Source organism: Podarcis bocagei (assembly GCF_964188305.1).
Source record: "Podarcis bocagei genome assembly, chromosome: 7".
NCBI classification, from domain to species: Eukaryota; Metazoa; Chordata; class Lepidosauria; order Squamata; family Lacertidae; genus Podarcis; species Podarcis bocagei.
Window position 1 is genome coordinate 17,944,016 of NC_138132.1, and position 14,953 is coordinate 17,958,968.

At 44.7% G+C, this 14,953-nt stretch overlaps 1 protein-coding gene across 2 annotated transcripts; it reads right to left on the minus strand.

Annotated features, from left to right (window-relative positions):
* Positions 1–2,854: 2,854 nt before the first annotated feature.
* On the minus strand, positions 2,855–13,199 carry LOC308592175 (protein NKG7-like). Of its 2 annotated transcripts, none has more exons than XM_081203469.1 (5): positions 13,077–13,199; positions 11,671–11,900; positions 8,883–9,032; positions 5,264–5,398; positions 2,855–3,172 (listed from the first exon to the last, which is right to left on the minus strand). In XM_081203469.1, the coding sequence occupies exons 1-5, from the start codon at positions 13,085–13,087 to the stop codon at positions 3,132–3,134; spliced, it is 567 nt and encodes a 188-aa protein (XP_081059595.1). In that variant the 5' UTR covers positions 13,088–13,199; the 3' UTR covers positions 2,855–3,131. The 2 variants fall into 2 exon arrangements, with proteins under 2 accessions (XP_081059595.1, XP_081059596.1); XM_081203470.1 differs by having other exon boundaries at positions 11,671–11,897; positions 13,077–13,165.
* Between the last annotated feature and the right edge of the window lie 1,754 nt (positions 13,200–14,953).

Consider the following 14,953-nt stretch of genomic DNA (forward strand, 5'->3'; position numbering starts at 1 on the left):
AAACTCATACACTGCTTGATTGTAAAAACAAACAAACAAACCTCAAAGCGGTTTACAAAAGTTAAAACAATAACGTGAAGGGAAAAATTGCAACCCTGCTTTAAAACATACAAAATTTAAAATACTAAACCAGATTAAAATTACCTCAACTTTCTAAGCATTGGGGTAGGGCTGTCTAAACAGGGGTGATTTTAGCAAGTGCCAGAAGAAATACTGAAAGCACCGGTTTGATCTCAGTAGGCAGGGCAAAAAATACCAGTTACAGAGGCTTACAGAATATTTTATTGTTTATTCATCACCCATCTGGTTTGGTTTCACCAGTCACTCTGGGTGGCTTCCAGCAAATTATAAAAAATAATAATTTTATTATTATAAAAATAATAAATAATAATAAAATGTCAGACATTAAAAACTTCAGATGTTTTCTAAAAGTTGTACAGTGGTACCTCAGGTTAAGAACTTAATTTGTTCCAGAGGTCCGTTCTTAACCTGAAACGGTTCTTAACCTGAGGCGCGCTTTCGCTAATGGGGCCTTCTGTTGCCGCTGCGCCGCTGGCATGCAATTTCCGTTCTTATCCTGGGCCAAAGTTCTTAACCTGGAGCAACCACTTCCTGGTTATTGGAGTTTGTAACCCGAAGCATCTGTAACCCGAGGTACCACTTTATAATTCTTTATCTCCCCAATATCTGATGGGAGGGTGTTCCACAGGGAGGGCACCACTGCCAAGAAGGCCATTCCTTGTTAAGCCCAACTACGGTTTCTTTGCAATGTAGCCCTGACAGCTAACTTAGGTTGTGGCTAGCCTTGCATTAAAAAGCAGAGACATCACCTTGCCAACAAAGGTCCATATAGTTAAAGCTATGGTTTTCCCAGTAGTGATGTATGGAAGTGAAAGCTGGCCCATAAAGAAGGCTGATCGCAGAAGAATTGATGCTTTTGAATTATGGTGCTGGAGGAGACTCTTGAGAGTCCCATGGACTGCAAGAAGATCAAACCTATGCATTCTTAAGGAAATCAGCCCTGAGTGCTCACTGGAAGGACAGATCCTGAAGCTGAGACTCCAATATTTTGGCCACCTCATGAGAAGAGAAGACTCCCTGGAAAAGACCCTGATATTGGGAAAGATGGGAGGGCACAAGGAGAAGGGGAAGACAGAGGACGAGATGGCTGGATAGTGTTCTCGAAGCTGCCAGCATGAGTTTGACCAAACTGCGGGAGGCAGTGGAAGACAGGAGTGCCTGCTGTGCTCTGGTCCATGGGGTCACGAACAGTCGGACACGACTAAACGACGAAACAACAAGCCTTGCATTGCAATGCTTAGCTTTAAGAGGTGGCATTTGCCCTACATTTAAATTGATGGAGATGTTGCCTTCCAAGCATTTGGGGCTGGCCCATGACATGCTGAACAGCAAATGGTGACCCTCCCCACATGGCACATGCAGGTCTTGCTATCTGAACACAATGCATTCTCAGGAAATCATTTGTTAGGTGAGCGTTCACATAACAAGTGAACAATTTCCATTGAGTCCTATGGGAAATTTTCCAGTGCGGTCCCGGCCATGGAATTTTGAGCCCCAAATGACAAAAAACAAACCCCCCAGAAAATGCTCTGAAACCTCTGAAATGCTCCCTTATTTGTCCACTCTCTCCAGCCCACCTCCCCCACATGATGTCTGGCAAAACAGCTGCCACCAACCAGCAAAACATCAAAAAGTAAGGCTGGTTTAAGGCTGCTCATTTGTTTATTGTACTACATGCAGGTCCAGCTATTTGGATATCTGAATCTGCACTGTGTATAGCAAGGTTAGGGTACATGTTTGGATAAGTGAATTTTTGTATAACAGGCATTTGGATAGCAGGACCTGCATGTAATATAAGGGGATTTTTGCCAGCTGAAAGCAGAATACCAACTTTAGCCTTCCGAACTCTTATTTTCTGCACCTGGAGAACACCAGTCTTTTGAGAAGCTTGAAAACTGAGCTAGCTCCCGGAGACCTTGACTATAGCTGTTTTCAGGGAGAAACCTATTTATTTGGAGGCTGCTGTTGCCTCAGTATTGCCCCTGCCTGACACCTGGAATTATCAAGGGAAGTAATAGTGCTACATGTCAGAACTGTTGCTTCACAGGTAAGCTACTTTGGTGCTCTTTCTTTCAGTGGTGCATTTCCTCCTTTGGGGCAATGCATAAGGGGCACCGTGCCTCTTAACACCCAGTGATAGTGTGAAAGTGAGATTAAATCACAAGACAGCACAGGCACTAGCCAATAGACTCCCTCCATGGTCAGTGTTTTACCGGGTCCTTGCAGATTACCAAAACTTACTCCAGTACAGAAAACAGTGCAGTTGTACTGAATGCAGTGAGAACGATTTTCATGCCATCACTAAAGCTCCAAAAATGTTCACATTTCTTCAGTCCATCTTCTGCAGTGTAGACATGCCAAAAAGGAGGCAAACCAAATGAGGGGTGAAGCAAGGCACTTTATTTATCACATCGGTTTTGTTTGTTTGTTTTGTTTATCTCGGTCATTCTCTACGGAGACGTGTTTCTCCTCCCTGCTTTTTCGACCCATACAACCATCTTACGAGGTAGGTCAGGCTGAGAGATGGTGGCTGAAGCCATGCCACCCAGCAGGCAAGCATCTGAACTTGGGTCTCCCCAGACAAAGTCCAACACTCTGTTGATATAGCATTATACTTGCAGGGGAAATCATCACAATGAGTTAGCACTGAAAATAGCCTTTTTAATCTCAAGAGTGGATACGTCAAGGTCTAGTAAGATATGCAGGACAACTATAGTTCGCACAAGTCAGCCCCTGGCTTCCAGCTGAATTGTGGAGGCAATCCATCCAGTTTGCCAAAGTGTTATGTCATGGCAAGCCATGGTTTGTTCATGGGAACTGGGGCAAACCAGAAGCCCACTGATGTAAGTCAAACCATGGTTTGGCCATTACATTTACACTGAGACAAGAAAGGCACTTTCTATCATTGTGTCCTACTCCATCGTGGTACCAAGAAGATGGCTATACTTAACCCAGAGAAATATCCCACGTCTGAGATTTCATGACAGGAGAGCAGCCATGCTCTTATTGGCAGTTCTTCTGGTCCCGGTGGCAGAGCTGGGTCCCCAGACCTAGTAGGTAGATGTTTTGTGACTCAATATTTGTAGTACAGCTAGGTGGAAGAAAACAGGAGGGGGAGAGAGAGAGAGAGAGATTTTAGCTCCTAAAATACAAAACACCTCAGGTCCTGATAGGAATCCAATTCCTCATGCTTCTCTGGTCATCAGATCATTTGATGAGCAGAGAGGAGTGGGGAAAAACCCTCCTCAGCTAGTCTGCACAGCTCAAACACCTACTTTCTGGTGCTTGTTTCTTAAAGTCCCCCCATTCCCCAGACATGCTGCAAAACAAATTATGCATTTCCTGGGCAATCAGCAGGTCCAGGAGAATTAAATTATCAACCTGAGTGGGAGCAAATTCTGGATTTCATCTCTTAATTTGGTGTTATGAGTTCACATGGTGGGGGCTTTTCTGAGCTCACTCTCCCCACCCCCATTTTACCATTGGAAAATTAGAATTTTCTCTTTTAGGATTATAGCTGAATTGCTGGGTTTTTTTGCTAGCTTTTGAAATACTGTTTCAGCTGCCCCTTTCTTTACTCCTTCCCGTATAAATATAGATATAACAATCTACATATTTGGCAATCCCAATTCCTCTTCACTGCAAAAACATGTAAGACTCAGATCCTCTCACCTGCTCTTGATTCCTCCATTCTCTGCAGCGTGAGAAAGAAACTCAGAGTGTGAAACTCTGAGCAATGTCTGGCAAATGTACACACCCAATAAATAAATAAAAACTAACACGTGAAAGGAGTTTGTATAAGCTCATCGGTTCTCTGAGATCCCTGAGCTAGGGCCAGACTTAGTCAATTTTAAATTCAGTTCTCTACATTTCTGCAGGAATCTGAATTTTTCTTTTTTAAAGAAAACCTCATTAAAACCATCCAGCTTTTTAGTGCAATTTTTCACAAGTAAATAAATTGTTGTGCGCACTTTGGGCTAATGTACACAATTTTGCAAACACTTTCCCCCCAATACAGTGGTACCTTGGTACTCAAACACTGCAAACCCAGAAGTAAGTGTTCCGGTTTTCAAACATTTTTTGGAAGCCGAACGTGCTCCATTTTGAGTGTAACGCTTCTGTTTTGAGTGCCACACTTCCATTTTGAGTGTTATGCTGAGGTCTGTCTGGTTTTTGCTATTTATTTTGTGATTTTGTTTTTGCGGCTTTTTTGTTTTTGTTTTTTGTGACTGTGTGGAACCCAGTTCAGCTACTGATTGATTGTGTACATTGTTTATTGCTTTCATTTTATGAATCAATGGTCTCGTTAGATAGTAAAATTCATGTTAAATTGGTGTTTTAGGTGTTGTTTTTAAAAGTCTGGAATGGACCAATCCATTTTGCATTACTTTCTATGGGATAGTGCACCTTGGTTTTCGAACGATTTGGTTTTGGAACAGACCTCCGGAACGAATTAAGTTTGAGAACCAAGGTACCACTGGTACATTCCTTTCACTAATATAGTCGATTTGATGCACCTTTTCCCTTAACATATGCATATATATTTTTTGCAAACATTGGTTGTAGAACTGCAACACAAAATTTGGAGAAGTGCGAATTTTGAAGGATGGCCGGGTTTCCGTTTTCATATTAGTTTGGAAAGTGTGATATTGGTAGTTTTGCCTTTAATGTGAACTGAATCAAATTTATCCCCTGTCCCAACTTGCAGGGAGGTTTTCTTTAAATTACAGTGGTACCTCAGGTTAAGTACTTAATTCGTTCCAGAGGTCTGTATTTAACCCGAAACTGTTCTTAACCTGAAGCACCACTTTAGCTTATGGGGCCTCCTGCTGCTGCCGCACCACCGGAGCACGATTTCTGTTCTCATCCTGAAGCAAAGTTCTTAACCTGAAGTATTATTTCTGGGTTAGCGGAGTCTGTAACCTGAAGCGTATGTAACCTGAAGCGTATGTAACCTGAAGCGTATGTAACCAGAGATACCACTGTAAAAAAAGAGAGGGATTCATCCAAAAATGGTATTGTTCCCTTGCAGTCTGGACCAGAACCACCCAGAATGTCTGCCATCTGATTCTCCTCCATTTCTAGGCTCAACTCTAGCCTTTCCCCCTCTCATAATTAAGAAGTGACAAGGCTAAGGCCACACCTGCAGATGTTTGGGGCCCATGTGCAAAGCTCGACTCACCTGTAATGAGGTGCATAGGAACGGAAGCCCAGCCCAAACCATAGGACGAACCGAATGCGAGTGAATAATTGGTGTAAGGTTGCGAGTGCCTCTGCACGTATGTAAATATCGCCATGCCAATCAAGATTAAGAGAGCTGGGGGCAAAAAAATGAGATTTAAAAAATGAGAATATATAAATTAAAAACAGAACAACATAATTGCATAGGAAGAAAATAATATAAAACACTAACATACAAAAACAACAACAACGAGACTTCCGGGTTAGCGCCTCCGGCAATGGCGGATTTCCTCTGATCGGGAGGAATCCGCTTCGTGGAAATTAGGGTCTGGACAGCCATGGCGAGGCGGAGACCCATCAAAAACCACAGGCGGGAGAAGCCTGTGGACGAGGGATTCGGCAGGCACCTTTTGCGCCTCCCCTACTCGCAGGGAAACCCGGTTTCGGGAATCCGGAGCGACGTGGGGTGAGCGGCGTGGTGCTTCGAATCGACTGCTCTTTTCACGGAGTGAAGCCGCATTGCTGTTGCCGGAGAGCACTGACTTTTTCCTGTGGACAATTGGACTTTAAACAACTACCCGTGAGTAGAACGGAAAATTGGACTATGAAACATCTTAATTTGGCACCGAAGTGGGAAGGTTCTAAACAGGAAGTCCGCCTTCCGCTTTTGTAAATAGATTGAAGCAAAGACATTGCAAGCTAAAGTCTGGAAAGTCTTTTGTAAAGGACTAAATCTCCATCGGCTAAAACTACTAAACCCCCCTTGGAAGCAGGAGAAGAGGGGGGAAATCTTAGATTGTTCAAGCCTGCAGGAGAGAGAGTAAAGAAAGATAAATTTCCACCGCCTTGAACCTGGGAACGGGTTGCTAGGAAGACAGACGTTTTGGGAAAGTTCATTGACTGTGAATAAAACGTTTGTTGACAGATAGTTAAAAAAGAGAAACATATTGATTCCAATGTTTCCTTTTGCATTTAAAAGGAACAAAATATTTGAAAAACGAAAGTAATTTTGTTGCTGGATCTGCTTTTAAAAGGACGGTTACAAATAGAAATTGTTTCCCCTAGAGGGAGCTTTTGAAACTGTTGTTGGAGTCGATCTGGGGAATTCTCCAGCTGTAGAGATTAAAGATCGTGAGAACCAGACATTGACCTTGAACAAGAATGTGCCCAGAAGAAGCCTTAGTGATTGCTTTTTGCAAGACAAGCACTTTATTGGAACAGCTACATGAGAAGATGGATTTGATGACTGTTGCAGTTAATAATTTTGGACAAAGAGTGAATACCTATATAGAAACCACTCAGGAACCGACCCAGGAATCTGCTTTGACAGGGCAAGTTGTGCAGAAGACAAAGGAGGAGGTTGCTGTTGAACCTCAAGTAATACAAGTGGAGAGAGCCGCGGCCTTGCAGGAACATAAGCTGTTGTTTTTGATGACTGAACCTGGAGAAAGTCAGATTTGGAGAGATGGAGTCTCGTTTGGATTGGAGATGGGAAATTGGATAGATCCCCCTATGCAGGGTTGTTCTGGCTTCTGGGATATGGTTTTGTGCCAGGGGGAGTCTGGAGTTGTGGGGGCCTTTAACTTTGGAGGGACTTTGAAACATGCCTTGAAATACCTTTTGGATTTTAGTGCTGACTATGGAGAATGGGCTGACCTGTCGAGAAGGGATAAAGACATTGTTAGGTTGGAGTCTCCCCGAGATCTACTCCTCAGCGATAAAGGAAGGAAATTAAGAACAAGATCAGCAGAGGACAAAGTAAAGTGCAGGTATAAATATGAAGAAGATCTGCAGAAGGGACATGGAAAAGAGTTAAGAGCCTCGGATAGAAGATCACCAGGTTGATGGACTAAATGGAATGGATTGAAAGGACTGACAGAACTCGAGACCAGGAAGAAGAGACGGTGGATGAAGATTGGAAGAAAGTTTAAAAATTCATTTAGAGAAATATTGTAAAATTAATGAGTGTTAGAAAAAATGTTGGAATGAAACTATTTGGCTTTAGTAGAAATGCTATAAGGAGTTATGTACAAATAAGTTTTAAGTTTTAGGGCTTTTTATGGTAAGATAAGGTTAAAATAAATTAAGACAATTTAATGACAGAACATAGTGAAAGATGGAAAGGATTTGCTGAGATAATTAATAACTAGAATACAAAAAAGGGAGGTGTGAGGAGGTCGATGAAACAAGATAACGAAAGATAAAGATTTGGGAATATTGGATTTGTTTTTAATTTTTTGTTTGCTTTTGTTTTTGGTTTTGATGTATTGTGTGTTTTGTTCTCTTTTTCCTTTTATTGACTTGTATTGTTTAATTTTTTTCTTTTTTTCTCTGTAATTTTAAATTCTCAATAAATATCATTAAAAAAAAAAAAAGACAACCCAGCCCCAACACACATACCCAATAGTCACAGCTCACAGTCCATCAAAGGCCTGGAAATAAAGGTAAGAATTTACCTGAAGAAGATTCTGGCGAGGGGTGTATACAACAACAACAACAACAACAACAACAACAACAACAACAACAACAACAACAACAACAACAACAACTTATGCCCCGCCCATCTGGCTGGGCCTCCCCAGCCACTCTGGGCAGTTTCCAACAGAATATTAAAAACACAATAAAACATCAAACATTGAAATGTTCCCTAAACAGGGCTGCCTTCAGATGTTTTCTAAAAGTCAGGTAGTTGTTTATTTCCTTGACATCTGATGGGAGGGCATTCCACAGGGCGGGCGCTACTACCAAGAAGGCCCTCTGCCTGGTGTAGCCAGAACTGACACACACCAGGGCAAGCTGGGGGTGGGGAAGGTGAGGTTGGTGCAGGAAGCACTCCTGGGGTGACAGAGGATGACGAAGAGATGGAGGGCAGTGCACAGGAACCAAAACAACAGAACCCATCACCAGAGCCAAAGGGGACCCTGTCTCCACAAACATGGCAGGCTCTGAGGCATAGGGAGCAGCTAGTGGGGCACTCCAGTAGGCTGAGGTAGGCAAGGGCCCACAGCCCAGCTCCCTAGCTGGCCAGGTGGGGCTCGCTAGCTCTTGGAGGAGGTGGGCAATTCCTCAGCTGGCGTAGGCTTGGAACAGGTGAGGATCCCATGCCTTGCCAAACCTAAATGCCGCAATCAGCATGCAAGACATAAAATGGCAGCGGAGCTGAGGTTCTGTGTCTGCTCAACTGTCCATTGTAACTGTCCATTGTTGATGGACCACAGCTTGGGTGCTCCAGGATCTCTGTGGGACTGTGCTTCGGTTTGGACTTTGGACCTGTGGGGACTGGGGATTTGACATATTTGCCACCAGGTAGGCCAGGGTTTCAGGACAGGAGTCTTCATTCTTGGGTCCCCAGGTATTCTTGGTCTACAACAAGTACTGTCCTGCCCAGGCAGCTTTGTCAATGGTCAACGATGGTGGTAGTTGTTGTCCTCTAGGGACTCAAGGTTAAAGAATCCTGACTAGCTAACAGCAGCTCTTTGGGATTCCCAGGAGAGGAGTCTTCTTTCTCAACTCTACTGGAGATGGTGGGGATTGAACCTGGGAGCTTCTGTATGCAAAGCAGGTGCTCTACCAGTGAGCCACATGGGCCCTTCTGGGAAAAGAACCCGCATTGGGGTTACCTGAAAGGAGGCTGAAGGTGACGGCAGCTCTCAGCAGGGATATGTTGAATAGCAGGTCACGTTCAAACGAGATGCAGACGCACAACAGAGAAAAGAAGCTGCAGAAACATGCCATCACCAGGAAGGCTCGGGTGAAGTGGATATGTATGGCTGTGGTTCAGAAAAGGAAGTGTTAGGAAGGGCAAGGATTCCGGGTAGAGTGACTGGGTGGTCGCCGACAAAGTAGTGCCACCGAAATCAGCGCACCTGAGTTAGTCATGTCCATGAATTTTAGTGGGTCTACTCTGAGTAGGCTAGCGGTCGAGGCAACCCATTCTTGCTCCCAGCTTAAAGAAGAAAATTAACGTAAGAATTTAAGAGGAGTCTTGTTGGATCAAACCAATGGCCTATCTAAACCAGCATCCTCTTTGCCGCAGTCCCTATGGACACTGGCGGAGGAAGGGGGGTGCAGTGGATGCGGTCCGCCCTGGGTGTTATCCCTGAGGGGGGGGTAACATCACTGCCCCGCCCTCATGGGACGCTCGCCCTGCCCCCACGGGTGGCTAGTGTTAGGATTCTTTTCCTGTGCTGCAGTCATGGGATTGTTCTTATCAAATGACTGTGTATGTTTTCATTCCACATTGTGGGAAGTCATGGAGACAGGATGTTTGAATTACTGAATTTCAGTGATGTAGGACGTTTGTCCTTTGTCCTTTCTCTTTGCTGTCTGATGTTGAAGAGGAAGCAGCTGAGTTACAATGCTCCGAGTGTGTATATGTAAGTAAACGCTACTGCGCTACTGAGTCTGTATGCTGACTGCCTATACTCTGCTGATCCTGAAGTGTGCTGATGACTCTAAGGTATCAGTTGCTGTGATGTTCGGGCTGGAGAAAGATTTTGAATCTCCCAAACGAATGACCAGGAGGGAGAGAACATGCTGGTCAGGCATGCGTCTCTGCCAGACTCCTACTCGTGTGTAGGACCGCCCCGGGGTGTCATCCCTGAGGGAGGTGACATCACCCCCCCACCCCCCTGGGATGCTCACCCCGCCCCTGTGGGTGGCTAGTCCTGCCCCCGGGTGCACAGCATGGGAAGTCCGTAGTCAGGATGTGAGCACAATGAATCCCTGTCCAACTGCTGTTCCCCAGGGACTGGTATTCAAAGACATGCACCTTCTGATCTTGGAGGTTTGAATGCCGTCATCATGACGAGCAGCCCTTGTCAGCCACACCCTCCACAAATTTGTCTTACCCCCCCCCCCTTTAAAGTCAAACGTTTTGACAAACTTGATGTCACTTTTGTAACATTAACTGGTAGAAACAGCACTTTGGGGGTACATGGCTTCCTCCAAAGAATTCTGGGAATTGTAGTTTTGCCGCTCACTACAGTTCCCAGGGTTCTTTAGAGGAAGCCATGTTCTTTAAACATACAGTGTGGGTGTCATCCATGACTTACAACATGGTCGTTCTGTTTGTAGAATCCTAGTGCTGGTGGGATTTCGTAGGCCATCAAGGCTGGGTACACACCACATATTTCAAGCACATGACTTTCCCCCAAAGGATTCTGGGAACTGTAGTTTAAGTGCCACAGAACTACGGCTCCCAGAAAGTACCCTTAACTAACTATATCTTTTGCACAAAGGTGGAAGATGCTGCAGCTATCATTATGGTATGAGAACATTTGGAATCCATAGGTACTGGCTCTCTGGGCACCCAAGAACCCACAAAATTCCCCATGAAGGGGCCGGGCATCCACAAATTTTGGTGCCAGGGCCATGGACGCTGCATGGCACCCACGACCCCAGGCAGCAGCAGTCATAGGGCCAAGTTGGCACTCCTGTTGGAATCTGGCAATTGCTGGGGAGAAATGATGTATAATTTGAGGGTCTCCAATCAACTGGAAAATCCATTTCTATGTCATATGGTGGAGGCCTTTATTTCTTACACTATTTCAAAATATCTTCATAACACTCTGCCTCTTTTAATGTGTGAAATATGGGCATCTTTAAGACTCTTTTTTGAGTTCTACTCCCCATTGCTGCAGCTAGGGGTACTAGACCTCTAGGGTTGAGCTGGAGTCTTCAGGTTTGCTTTCCCTCCTCCAAGTCACAGGTGGAGAGCACAAGTCACCAGGTCAGTGAAAGCGAAGAAGAAGAAGAAGAAGAAGAAGAAGAAGAAGAAGAAGAAGAAGAAGAAGAAGACACTGCATCCTGCCCCCCTCCCTTCCCTCCTTCCCTCTCGCAATTAAGCTTCATCTTTGCAAATGCTCTCAGTGACTGTGGTTAATGTTTAATGACATCATAGGGGTCACCCCATGACATCACCAATGGGACACCTCTGCAAATAGAACGTTTTATGTGCATTGTACAAATGTGACACTAGATGGTGATGGTGAGCTTATGGGAAATTCAATATATATATTTAAACATTTTTTAAAAAAGCGTTTTCACAGAGTGTGTATATATATATATATATATATATATATATATATATATATATATATATATATATATATATATTCAGACTAGGTCTCAAGTTTGGGCTCTGAAATCTCAGGGTCTAGGACGTTCCTGACCTGATAAACCCTGCCATAGCCCTATGTGTTGATACTACCTGAGCTATCAAACATGCCATTATTTCTGGTCTATTGTTATATTGTACTGTTTATATATAGCAGAATCTGGAGGCCTGTACATTGAGTGGAAACGCCGCTGTCTATTCCTAACTTGAAGGCAGGTCCACATACTTGGAAACCAGGTTGTGACATGCTTGCATTTTATAGAAAGATATAGAAGTGGGAAAGACCTTACCAAGTAGATTGAACCAATACATGGTGCAATCTGGACCCACGCAGATAGTCCAGAGGCCACTGTGAACCAGGCCTTTTTTGGTACTTTGCAGTACCCAGTAGGGAGTACTCAGGGAAATAAACTCCAACAGCAAGCTTCCAGCAGAGCAGATGGCGCTGCTGATCCTCAGCGGTTCCATCAAGAGATCGAGGCGTGCTAGCATTCTTAAGGACATCGTGGAAGTGGGCCTGCTGTGTGGAGGACAGGAGAGGAAACATTACCATCAGGGACGTGAAAAGGTGCAAGGCGAAAGAAAGGGGCATTCGGACATGGCTGGGGCAGAAGGTAGATAAGGAGTGATGGATATATTTCTGGGTGAGTTTGAGTAGATCAGTAGGGATTTCCCTTTCCCAACACAGCAAGGACTATAGAACTCCACCCACCCACCCACCCTGCAATTTAGGTTGCTGAAAAAAGAACTCTTGGGGGGAAACCAGGGACTCAGCTACATTAGTCAGAAAACAGAGATTTCATTGTGTTATAAACATGCAGCACCAGATGGCGCCGGAGAGCACAAATCGTTTCTACAGTTGGTACCTTGGTTCTCAAATGCTTTGGTACTCAAACAACTTGGAAGCCAAACACTGCAAACCCAGAAGTATGTGTTCCGGTTTGGGAACTTTTTCCGGAAGCCGAATGTGGTCCATTTTGAGTGCCACACTTCCGTTTTGAGTGTTACGCTGAGGTCTGTCTGTGTTCGCTATTTATTTTGCATTTTTGCTGCTCTTTTTGTTTCGTTTTTGTGACGGTGGAACCCAGTTCAGCTACTAATGGATTGAATGTGTGACTGCAGTACATTGTGTATTGCTTTTATGGATCAATGGTTTAGTTAGATAGTAAAATCCGTGTTAAATTGCTGTTTTAGGGGTTGTTTTTAAAAGTCTGGAACGGATGAATCCATTTTACATTACTTTCTATGGGAAAGTGTGCCTTTGGAACACTTTGGTTTTGGAGCAGACTTCCGGAACGGATTAAGTTTGAGAACCAAAGGTACCACTGTATAGCGTTTCTATAGGCTGTTTTTCTTTTGTTATAATGATTTAATTTTTCAGTTATTTATAGCAATTCCCCCCCCCCCCGTGTGTAGATCAGGCACCCCCAAACTTGGCCCTCCAGATGTTTTGGGACTACAACTCCCATCATCCCTAGCTAACAGGACCAGTGGTCAGGGATGATGGGAATTGTAGTTCCAAAACATCTGAAGGACTGAGTTTGGGGGTGCCTGGTGTAGATCCACCCCAGGACCTCTGACCTTGCTCTTGTCTTTCAATTTCATCATGCCTGTTGAATGAAATTGGGCAACACTTGTTGGGGGCACAATATCTCACCCGTATGGCACCCTCTGCGCAATAGGATCTCAGCCTCACCTTTGTGCCATTTTTCGCTGTCCTTTGTGATGAGGATGAGATGGAGAAACATCTACTTCTTCTGAAATTCATCTGGTTGCCTAGGCGACTCGGGTGCTCCAGACGCTTCCAATCCATGTGAATTCTGACCAATCAGATTCTTGGGGCTTTCCATCCTCAAAGATTCTAGCCAATCGGTTCCATATTGTCCAGCAACAGGAAAGGTTGTTGTTGTTATTTTGCAATTTTGTGGAGAAAACCTTACATCTTCCCATACAATTTTGCATCCTTACATGAAGCAGAATCCAGCCTAATTCATGGTGCTGCTAAAATAGGACAGCGTTATAAGTTTCACCTGGCTTTTGTTTTAATCCATGGGTAATTGATTTCTAGATTCCGGTTTATCCAGGTGGGCACTTAGGCATCACTCAAAAAGAGGACAATTGAGACGACAGATTTGCATGACATTTGCTTATCCTGGCGGGAGGCCCTGTTGCTGGACACTGAAGCATCTGTTGACCTCCTGTGCTGGGTTTGTCCCAAGGCACTTAAGCACTCACAGAAGCAGGGCGTGGACCCTCTCCTCTACATACCAGAATAGTTTCTGTTCCTCTTTGCCCACACCCTGACCTTCTCAGTGGGGCTGAAGGTCCAGGATACCTTCCTCAGTGAGTGGGGGCATCAAGGTGCTGTTTTGTGTGGGGCTGCTAGTGATACACTTGGCTCTGGGATCCTCGGGGAGGGGGAAACTATGCAACTGTACAGGACTAGTAGAGACCCTGGAGAAGTATCTCAGTACCCTGGCTCACTTCCTGTGAAGAAGACGCATTCATGGATGAGGTGCATGATGTGCCCGTCTCAGGCTGTAACTTGGAAAGTGAATGCAGAGCCCAGCTGAATGAGCAGTAGGCCCCTCAGCATGGATTTCAGTACGGACCAGAGCTCCCATCGCAAAGGCCATCTCTGATCCATCTTTGATGCACTGGAGGGTATACGTGGAATGTTGATGAGGATCCCAGAAGCCATACACCTACATTTACCACCCCCCAGATCACAGCTGAGACTCCCCTCCATCCACCCCACCCCAAGGAGAAGGAGAAGCGAGAGAAGGTCCCCATTCATATATGGGAGTGGCCCTCTGAGTATGCGCGGCTTCGGCTGGAAGTGTCAATAAAAAAAGGAAGTATCATTTTCGCAAACAGCAGACGCCTGACCAATGAATGCTGCCTGCAAATCTGCTGTCAGGACTGCCGATGGACTGTGTCTGTGACCACAGCATTGCGCGCGAGAGAGACTGTAACTTAAAGTGTGCCGTTATAGCTGTTGCTTTAACGATTGTATATAGTTGCTACCCTAATGCTTTTGTGACCGGTCAAGTAACAAAACTCTTGACCAAGATTTCACGGCGTCGGTGAGTGTTTCATCTCTAAGAGTGAAATATACTTGGAGCCGAGAGTGGATTTCATGCTCTTTATTCAGCTCATAGTGGTAAGGAGGAATGAATGTTCCCCCAAAATATCTGCTTTATATACATTATTTACATAATGGGCTACATGTGATTGGCTAATTCCGGGATTCTCCTGTAGGCCAATTAGGCTGTGGATTCACTTCCATCTGGAGCTGGATTGGGTGGCTCCTGTGGACCAATCATAATGCTGCATTGTTCTAGGACCAATCAGACTGCTGCATTCTGAATCCTATTGTTCTAGGACCAATCAGACTGCTGCATTTTGGATCCTATTGTTCTAGGACCAATCAGACTGCTGCATTTTGGATCCTATTGTTCTAGGACCAATCAGACTGCTGCATTCTGAATCCTATTGTTCTAGGACCAATCAGACTGCTGCATTTTGGATCCTATTGTTCTAGGACCAATCCGACTGCTGCATTTTGGATCC

Bases quoted from the DNA above. Each gene is read 5' to 3' on its own strand.
- LOC308592175 (XM_081203469.1), bottom strand. The intron at 9,033-11,670 runs GTAAGGTCTTTC...TCTGAACCACAG, and splicing joins GTATTGGTTCAATCTACTTG to CCATACATATCCACTTCACC. The intron at 3,173-5,263 runs GTGAGTCGAGCT...TCTTCCACCTAG, and splicing joins TCCTATGCACCTCATTACAG to CTGTACTACAAATATTGAGT.